This window comes from Myotis brandtii, unplaced genomic scaffold, assembly GCF_000412655.1.
Source record: "Myotis brandtii unplaced genomic scaffold, ASM41265v1 scaffold547, whole genome shotgun sequence".
NCBI classification, from domain to species: Eukaryota; Metazoa; Chordata; class Mammalia; order Chiroptera; family Vespertilionidae; genus Myotis; species Myotis brandtii.
Window position 1 is genome coordinate 1,649,795 of NW_005370024.1, and position 10,510 is coordinate 1,660,304.

The following is a 10,510-nucleotide window of genomic DNA, read 5'->3' on the forward strand; positions in this document are numbered from 1 at the left end:
CATCTCAGGGTGCTGGCCATTTCCCTGTAAGGGCCGTTCACAATGGTTTCCTTACCTGCTGGAGGTACTTGGCTACTACCGCCCGGTGGCTATCTATGTGGCCCTTGGTCTCAATGACATTCCTGTCTCGTAACCGCTTCTCATAGTCCTACAGGTTAAAAAGGAATAATTTTATGATTTTAAACTACTAGTCCTTTCTCATGCCCTCCTGCGATTAGAGAATTTAGCACGTGTGGTTCAAGTTCATAAATGATGGTTCTAATTGTTTCTTCTGCCTTCCTCTGAACGTTTGGTTCAGAATTAGCCTTTGATGTGGGAGCCAGAATTCGGAGACAGTTGGTTGATGCCTTAGAAGTAGAAGAGCACCCTGTAATTAGAGGCCACACAGTAACAGTGGCTGTGGTTCAAGACACTAAGCTCACCCAGCAACTTTGCCAAAGCCTCTGCTTAGTATTTTATTGTTGTTGCTGTTAATCCTCACCTGAGGATATTTTTTTTTTCTTTTTTTTTCTTTTTCTTAGAGAGAGTAGAAGGGGGCGGGGGGACAGAGAGAAAAAGAAACGAACATCAATATGAGAGACACATTGAGTGGTTGCCAGGGATTGAACCTGCCACCCAGGCCCCGGGAATCAAACCCTTAGGGGCGAAGGCCCATGCTCTAACTAGAAACACCAAACAGGGCCCTTCTGCTAATTTTTGTCTTTTTCTAACTTAAGTAAAGCAATTACAAAGCAGCAAATAGCATCTGCGTGCAGCCAACTTGGTCACCAACTGGGAGTGGGTACTTCTGCCTAGGCTGCTGCATTTTCTCTTCCACCAATAAAATTCCACGTGGGCTCAGGGAGCCGCCATGTCTCCTTCAGTCCTCTCCTGGTCACATTGTACGCTCAGGGGCCTCTACCCCGCACTGTGTAACTCAAGCTGGTCTCAAGATTTTTAGACTTGGGGCAAGAGGACACACCTCTCCCTTCTGGCTGAAATTGGTAGATGTGAACTTGAATGAAGGGGACCCTGTGTCCAAGCAGAGGGAGTCCATCCACAATGGGAGGAAGTGAAGCAACCATAGCAAGGGAAGCCCAGGCAGGACGGGGAGGGGCCCTGGTGGCATTCAGGACCTGCATCTGGGCATCATCAAGGCACAGATAAACTCCTGCCATTCACACAGCTTTAGATATTTAGCCCCATTTGGGATTTCATCTTTCAGTAAACTCCCCTTGAAGCCTGAGCTAGTTCAAGTTGCTTTTTTTAAAATATATTTTTATTGATTCCAGAGAGGAAGGGAGAGGGAGAGAGAGATAGAAACATCAATGATGAGAGAGAATCATGGATTGGCTGCCCTCCTGCATGCCCCACACTGTGCCCTGACCAGGAATCAAACCGTGACCTCCAGGTTCAGAGGTCAACGCTCAACCACTGAGCTGGCCGGGTTCGAGTTGGGTTTTTATCACAATTACAAGTCCAGACACTGCAGACAAGAACCAAATAACTGAAAATATTCTCCCAGAACAGCTTCTGCATGAAAAGTCCTACTGGTACCAGTTTCTAATGGCTCTCCATTTACCTCATCAAATACAACCTCCCCTGTCTGGATTCATTGGCCTGCCCCATCTATACAGGCCTGCCCCACTTACACAGGATTACAACCTGTGAGCCCTCAAAGGTCCCACCCCGATGGCTCTCAGATGACTTCTGCTACCCACCCCCCCACTCTGTGCATTCTGCCACCCTTGCCCAGGATGCCAGCCCTGCTCCCCACTTTCTTTGTGCCCCTCCCACCCCAAGGCTGCTCTAATCCTAACTATCTGTTTCCCCACAGTGCTCACCACTGGGCCTTGTGCTTAACCGGTTGGATTACAATGGCCTTGAACTCCTGACTAAGGCAAGATAATTTGCCACATTAACATGTAAGATATTTCTCAACCCTACAATTCTAATTTTTCTTAGTTTATGTCATTCACTGTATTGAGAGAAGAGTTAATTTAAACATTGGATTCAAGAAAGATAATGGAAAGATTATATAAAGTGCTGCAAAAGAGAAACCGGCATTGCTACTGAGAACATGTCAACAGCAAGATTCCTGGAGAAAGGTTTACCATGTAGCACAGCAATATTTTATTACAGCCATTTCTTACCTGGAATACCTTTTCCATGATTTCTCGGTCATATGCTGGGATTGGCTTATAATTTCGGAATTCTGGCACCTCTTGGCTTCTGAGACACAGGAGCCTGAATCGTTTGGTTCTATTCAGTTCCTCATCTGAAACGAAGTTAAATTCCCGCTGCAGCTGTTCCAGGCGAAAGAATTCGGGGACGTAGGATTCGCCACTGGTAGCAACCTGTGAAGAACAGAGAATGCAAAATTCCAGACAATGGGCGAGTTTCAGCCAAGGAAAGCCGGCACTGAGTGTTTGGGAATGGAAGCTTAACTGGTTTACGCAGACAGCGAGACTGGATATGTCCTGCCTTTCACTTAAAGACAAAGCACATTAAAATGTGATTGCAGCCCTGGCTGGTGTGGCTCCGTGGATAGAGAGTCGGCCTGTGGACTGGAGGGTCCCAGGTTCGATTCCATTCAAGGGCACATGCCTGGTTTGTGGGCTCGGTTCCCAGTGGGGGGCGTGCGGGAGGCAGCCCATCAATGATCGATGGCAGCCCTGGCTGGTGTGGCTCCATGGATAGAGCGTAGGCCTGCGGACTGGAGGGTCCTGGGTTCGATTCCGGTCAGGGGCACATGCCTAGGTTGTGGGCTCGGTTCCCAGTGGGGGGCGTGCGGGAGGCAGCCCATCAATGATTCTCTCTCATCACTGATGTTTCTGTCTCTCTCTCCCTCTCCCTTCCTCTCTGAATTCAATAAAAAATATATATTAAAACAACGTGATGGTAATAAGGAAGATGCTATTAAATCACTTAGTAGCTATAAAAAATACCACAAATACTTTCCCAAAGAAATAGAAATTATAAGGTTCATTTTTGGTATGTACGTTCCCCTAATAGATGTTATGAAAATATACAGACTGAACATGAGAGATTTTAAATAATTGTATTACTAAGTGCCAACTGCAAATAAGGTTACTCATATGCATAGTGTATTTAAAATCATATATATGTGTTTTAAATATCTACATATTTTTAATTAAATTTATGGGGGTGACATTGGTTAATATCATTATGTAGGTTTCAAGTGTACAATTCTATAATTCATTATTTGTACTATACTGCACTGTGTGTTCACCACCCACAGTCTAGTCTTCCTGCATCACCATATATTTGACCCCCTTTAGCCTCCTCATGTTTTAAATTATTTTTCAACTTTTTACTAGTCTTATGCCCATACGTAGATACAAGCACAGAGTCAGTTGATCACCTTCGCTTAGCTCCAGGGCCAGGCCCTCCTGTCCCTGAACCTTGATCATTGTGGGGAGTGAATCAGGGAGGGATCTGGGCGCCGACCTCCCATGTGTCTGTAAGTGGCACAGAAAGCTGGCTTCAGTACCTCTGCAGACTGAGCAGGTGTGGGCTGATGCTGCCCGGGTGTCCCGAGCCCCTCTGCTGGGGGCCTTTGCCAGCTGTGACCTCCTCTGGGGCAGAAGGAGAGCCAAGCGCAGGGTGTGCTGGGCTTTGTGATGGGGAGGTGACCCTGCCGTGCAAATATTGGTTCTTGAAGAGACCAGTCAGGAAGGCATCCCTGTGTTTGTGCTTCTGAAGGCAAATAGTTATAAAGGGAAAATGAAGGTGACAGGTGTCCTGTATTACTTCTGATTTAAAGATTGTAATCAAACCGTGATTTGGAAAGTTTACATGGAATAGACGACCCTTTAGGTAATATGATCCGTTCTCTCTAACACTTCTCATATCCACACTAAAAGTATCATGTTGCAAGGAGAGTTTATAAAGACAAAAGTCACAAGCTTGCTTTGGGACTTAGAAATATCAGGACAGAAATGAAAATTTTCATCTTAGTTATAGTTACCCTACTGATCCACTTATACTCATAAACATGATCATAGGATGTGTTGCTATCATCACTTTCTGGATCATCTACTCACTTATGATGTTTTTGTGAGAATTATGATCTTGCAAGTAAAAACATTTATATCTGATACCAAGAAAAATCATTTACTGACTAATGACCCATTTTATTTATAAATTCACTGAAGAAGAATTCTGAATGTTATGATAGATACAAGCAGTTTATCCCATAAATACTTAAAATGAAACCTAAATAATAATCAAATTAATCTTAACACAAGAATACAAACAAAACCACTGCTTCTTAAAATGGCCCATCAGTCCATCAAGGTGGGATGGGAAGGGCACGAGCTCTGAAACCAGATGAACTTGGATCTGATTCCTCACTAGCTGTGTGACCTTGAGCAAGGAACTAAGGGGAAAATCAAAACTTTCTTTAGGGGTTTTACAGAGGTTTGAGGTCAGAGTATCAATAGCAGCTAATATTTACTGCACACCCATTGTGTGCCTAGCAAAGTATTGATACCTGGCAGCTGATTGATCCTGACAGCATAGCACCATGAGGGCATCTCAGGGCTCAGACACATGAGTGCGGCCTGGATCGCATAGCCAAGTGGGTGCAGAGCTGGAATTTATTTATTTTTTAATAAATTTTATTGATTTCAGAGAGGAAAGGAGAGAGAGGGAGAGAGAGAGAGAAACATCAATGATGAGAGAGAATTATGGATTGACTGCTTCCTGCACACTCCCTCCTGGGGACTGAGACCGCAAACTGGGCATGTGCCCTGACCTGGAATCGAACTGTGACCTCCTCCTTCACAGGTTAACGCTCAACCACTGAGCCACACCAGCCAGGCCAGAGCTGGAATTTTAACTTGCCATTCTCTCAGCATTTACGGTCTTAAGCACCACCACAGAGAACACGGTATGAGAGCCAGTGTGTGAGAAGGGCCAAGCCCTTTCTATTCCTCTCACACCAAATCCAGACACAGCGTGGTGCACGGCTCTCCTGCCACTTTACCGAGATCAGCTGCATCAGAGGGGCATTGTTGGGGTCATTCGGATCCAGCTTGGACTCTGCTGCCCACTTGGCCAACTTTTTCATGTCCGTCAGTCCTGAGGTGCCAATGGATGAGATGGCATCCGCTCTTTTCAAAGCGCTGGAAAAAAAGTTCATTCCGTGAGGTGGGCTTAACTTGACCACAGAGCAGTTTGCATCAGGACCACAAAACCCCAGGACTCATGGCTTAGGACGCTGCTATTCTGCACCACAGGAAGTCTGATAATTAGCACAGACTTCTGCCACTTTTCTTTACTTGAAGATTGTCATTAAATATGTTATAAGGCAGTATGTAAGTATGAGTGGTGGGAGGAAATATTTGCAAACCACACATCTGATAAGGGGTTAGTATCCAAAATATATAAGAAACTCATACAACTCAGTAGTAAAAAACCCCAAATAATAACAAAATGGACAAAGAAACTAAATAGATATTTTTTCCAAAGAAGATATTCAAACGGCTGGCAGGTACATGAAAGAGTACTCACCATCACTAATTATCAGGGAGATGCAAATCAAAACCACAGTAAGATATCACCTCACATCTATTAGGATGACTGTTACCAATAAGGGAAGAAACATTGATAGGAATGTAAACTGGTGCAGCCATCGTGGGAAATAGTGTGGAAAGTCCTCAGGAAATTAAAAGTAGAACTACCATGTGATCCAGCAATCCCACTTCTGGGTATATAGCTGAAGAAAATGAAATCACTATCTCTAAGAAGTACCTGCACACCTGCCCCCCCCCCCCCCGCCCCCACTCACTGCAGTATTATTTATAACTAGAGGCCCAGTGCATGAAATTAGTGCACTGGTAGGGTCCCTAGCAGCTGCCAGCCACTGGCTGGGGCCTCCCTTCCCCCAGCTGCCGGCTGCCAGCCGGGGTCTTCCTTCGTTCTGCACTGGCCCCTGGTGTTAAGCGCACATCATAGTAAACGATCGAAGTCCCGGTTGGTTGAACTCCTGAGGGGACACTTTGCATATTAGGCTAAGTATGAAAACAATCTAAATGTCCAGTGACAGACAGATGGATAAACCAGCCACACGTTACCTCCTGAATCCAGTGTTCTGCTGTGACAGTGGAGGGATTAAAGGTGTCCCATTCTCTCCAACGGCCCAGGCCACACTGTGGGACACTTTCCCCGAGGTCATCAGGATCAGCTGATTACTGCCGTCAGCTTCAAATGACAAGGGCACGCCTAGGGAAACACCACATCAGACAAGATATTGTTTAGAACGAGGGCGCGAGCCCAGTCCTGGTGAGAAAGCAGGCAGTAGACAGTGAAAGGAGAGGGTGAGGGCGGTGGGGGTGGAACACGTAATTCAATATCACTGAACTTCTTCAGGTGACAGGCGACGATGCTCAGAATCGCCGCGTGGCTGTGTCTCTGACAACAGAGTGCAGACGTTGTAATGAATGATGCACCCGGAGTGGGGCCATCTGTGTGCACATTCTGGTTCTGACACTCAGCAGCTGTGTGACCGTAGACAAATGACTTAACCTCTTCATGTATAAAATAAGAATAAGAACAGCATCTCCTTCCAAGGGTTGTTGCGAAGACATTCATTTACTCATTCTCTCCGAAGACACTTACTTGAGCTCCTACCTCGGGCCAGGCGCTACTCTAGGCACCGAATACAACAGTAAAGAAACCAAACTGACAAGAATCCCTGATATCAGGCCGTTTATATTTGAGTAGGAAAGACGGGCAATAAGTTAAGTGCAATGCACAGTATGTTACAGAGTGGTACGTGCAAAAGTGAAGCATATATTAGGGAAGGTATAGAGAAAATATGTGTTTGGGGGTGGGCAGGGGTTGAGCTTTCAGATGGTTGGCCAGGGGAGGCTCCAGGAGAGGCGACTTTGGAGTACATTTGAGTAGGAAAGACGGGCAATAAGTTAAATGCAATGCACAGTATGTTACAGAGTGATACGTACAAAAGTGAAGCATATATTAGGGAAGGTATAGAGAAAGTATGTGTTTGGGGGTGGGCAGGGGTGAGTTTTCAGATGGTTGGCCAGGGGAGGCTTCAGGAGAGGCGACTTTGGAGTAAAGGCCTGAAGAAGCTGAGCTGGTGAGACGTAGAAATCTTGGGAAAGAGCATTTCTTGGCAGAAGGACCAAGTGTAAGAAGCCTGAGGTGGGAGTGTAAGAGGCCGGGGGTGAAGGATAGCGGGGTTAAGTGAGGTCACCCTGGCAAAGCGCAAGTGCCTGGGAAACGGTGACCACTCAGCAAACGTTCGCTCTTACTAAGCCCTGTGGTCCCAGTAAGGTCTCCCTGATTTGGCCCCCACTGAACAGAAATGAATGATAAGAAGTGTCTGGGCAGTATGTTCCATCAACCAGAGGAAGAAAAGATTTTCAAGCACTAAATAGAGCAACTTCACACGCGGGATTTCCAATTGATGTTATTAACACGAAACTCTGTAAAAGCGTGTCTGTGTTTTTCCAAGACTTCAAAAGAACCCTATCAGCCTATAAAGGGGGTAGTATTAGATCTACTTTATGAATGAGAAAGATGATATTCAAAGAGGTTATGTGACTGCTAGGGTCACAGGGCTTCTCAGTATCAGAGCCAGGACTAAAACCTCCATCTTCGGGCTTTTAGACACTGAGTGAGTTTGGGCCTTGGAGTTCTTGCAGATCTCCAGCTGTGACCTCACAATAAAAAAACACCTTGAGCCCTAGCCGGTTTGGCTTAGTGGATGGAGCCGTCGGCCTGTGGACGGAAGGGTCCCAGGTTCAATTCCCGTCAGGGGCACATGCCTGGGTTGCAGGCTAGATCCCCAGTGGGGGGCGTGCAAAAGGCAGCCAATCAATGATTCTCTCTCATCATTGATGTTTCTCTCTCCCTCTCTGAAATTAATATAAATATATCTTAAAAAAACAAACACCTTTAACAAATGGCAACAGAATGAGACCAACTATTAGAATGATAGATACAGAATATTAAAAATATTTTAATATGTTTAAAAAATAAAGCAATTAATGAATAAAAAAATGACCGAGTCTAAAAAAAGGACAAAAAATTATCACACCTAACCAGACTTATTGGGAAAAAAACTAGATAGAATATCTGGAGGTGAAAAAATACTACAAGAATTGAAATGAGAAATGCAATGAGTTGCATTGATTAGGCACAGCCAAAGTGTGAATTCATGACTCAGAAGACAGATATAAAGAAATCACACAGAATGTACCAGTGAAAGAAAAAAAATATCAAGGGTAAGAAACATAGTGGAAAGAGTGAATTGGTCCATCATTTATCTAACCAGAAGTGTAGGAAAAGATGAGAGAGAATATTAATTAATAATCTCTCTATTATAGGCTTGTAAGTTATTTCAAACTTCACAGCTTTAAAATAATACCACAATGTACATTTTTTTTAATGCACAAAACTTTGTCCTCATTTCAAATTATTTTCTTCGAAAAGATTCCTAGAAGTAGAATTAAGGTATCAAAGGCATTCTAACCGCCCTTAATTCCCACTGCCAAACTGCTTTATACTTGCAGAACTGTGTGAATTTACTGGCCACCAGGAGCATATCAAAAACAACTTTGCAAAAAGTTGTGTGTAATTATTGTTTCCATTTGAATTTCTGATAACAATTTTAGAATTATTGGGTTGACCGGGAAATGAAAAAAAAAAGAAAGATACGTTCACATCTGACAGTAGAACTGTGAGCCCCTGAGTATAATCCACTGTCCATACCACTTCCAACTCCCTCGTGGTCCAGGGCCACATGCTGGTTACTGCTGAACTCCACTTCTTCGATGGGAGCCCTCCCGGTGACAATGGTGGTTTCAGGAATAGGCAGAAACACTTCTGCTAGCAAGGTGGTGCCACTGTGCCCCACTGTTTCATAGACCTGAAATCGAGGAAGAGAAACAGCCACATAAAAGCGGCAATAGGTCACCTGCTGCATGGGACGATATTCACAAATGTTGTATCTTTTAAGGGGTTGATATCCAAAATATATAAGAAATTCATACAACTTAACATCAACCGCCCCTCCCCCCCCAAACAATCCAATTAAAAAATGGGCCTGGGTAGACAGTGTTTTCAAAGAGGACATACAGACAGCCAACAGACATGAAAAGATGCTCCACGTCACTAATCATCAGAGAAATGCAAATGGAAACCACAATGAGATATCACCTCACACCTGTCAGAATGGCCATCCTCAATAAATTGACAAGTAAGTGATGGTGGGCATGTGGAGAAAAGGGAACCCTCGTGTACTGTTGCTGGGAATGTAAATTAGTACAGCCTCTATGGAAAGCAGTATGGCAATTCCTCAAAAAATTAAAAATACAGCTGAGCCCGGCTGGCATGGCTCAGTGGTTGAGTGTCGACCTATGAACCAGGAGGTCATGGTTCGATTCCTGGTCAGGGTATATGCCCCAGTTGTGGGCTCCATCCCCAGTGTGGGGTGTGCAGGAGGCAGCCAATCAATGGTTCTCTGTCATCATTGATGTTTCTATCTCTCTCTTCCTCTCCCTTTCTCTCTGAAATCAATAAAAATATATTTTAAAAAATGCAGCTGAGATCAGGGTGCACCCTAAGTCCAACACGAGTATCTCTGTAAGAGACAAAAGGACACTCAGAGCTACAGAGGAGGTCATGTGAAGACGGAGGCTGAGACTGGAGTTAGGCCATCATAAGCCAAGGAACTCCCAGAGCCACCAGAAGCTGGAAGGGGCCAGGAAGGACCCCTGCTTCGGAGCTCCTGGAGGGAGCGTGGCCTTGCTGACCCTGGGTGTCAGACTTCAGGGCTTCCAGGATTGAGAGACTAAACATCATCTGCCGTTAGCCACCACATTTGTATTGCTTAGTATGGGAGCCCTAGGAAACTAAAACAAACAGAAATAAACATATTGCTAATGGTAAGATTTAAATTAGTTGGAGATTTATTTTTGGGGGGTCTGTGGGGGTCCTAACACCTGTAACTCCTCTACCAACTCCCCTCCTAACCACCTGTGACTATAGCATAATTGATTTCTCTGGTACATTATGCCAGGGTCCTGGTAGAGGGAGAGACTGAAGCACTCCTCTGATGAATGAGCCAGAGGTTCTCCCCACCTCCACCCTCCCTCAACGCCTCCCTTTTCTCGAGGCGCACCCTTGAGCACTGTGGCCAGCATTACTCTGTCCACATTTTGAGGAGGTGAGTTGGGGTAACAGACCTCCTTCTGCCAAACCTTAAGCCAGCGGTTCTCAACCTGTGGGTCACCAACCTGTGGGTCGCAACCCTTTTGGGGGTCGAACGACCCTTTCACAGGGATCGCCTAAGACCATCGGAAAATACATATATAAGTACATATTGCAGCGGTTCTCAACCTGTGGGTCGCGACCCCTTTGGGGGTTGAACGACCCTTTCACAGGGGTCGCCTAAGACCATCGGAAAACACATATAATTACATATTGTTTTTGTGATTAATCACTATGCTTTAATTATGTTCAATTTGTAACAATGAAA

The 10,510-nt window shown here is 44.9% G+C and overlaps 1 protein-coding gene across 1 annotated transcript in view; it reads right to left on the minus strand.

Annotated features, from left to right (window-relative positions):
* The window catches only part of CC2D2A (coiled-coil and C2 domain containing 2A), an 88,070-nt gene that overhangs the window by 30,880 nt on the left and 46,680 nt on the right, over window positions 1-10,510 (minus strand). The window contains exons 18-22 of the mRNA XM_014549334.1: window positions 8,743-8,899; window positions 6,081-6,228; window positions 4,991-5,129; window positions 2,133-2,336; window positions 56-148 (exon numbers count right to left, since the gene is read on the minus strand). Of these exons, the coding sequence (XP_014404820.1) occupies window positions 56-148; window positions 2,133-2,336; window positions 4,991-5,129; window positions 6,081-6,228; window positions 8,743-8,899 (741 nt within the window). The remainder of the gene's footprint in view (window positions 1-55; window positions 149-2,132; window positions 2,337-4,990; window positions 5,130-6,080; window positions 6,229-8,742; window positions 8,900-10,510) is intronic.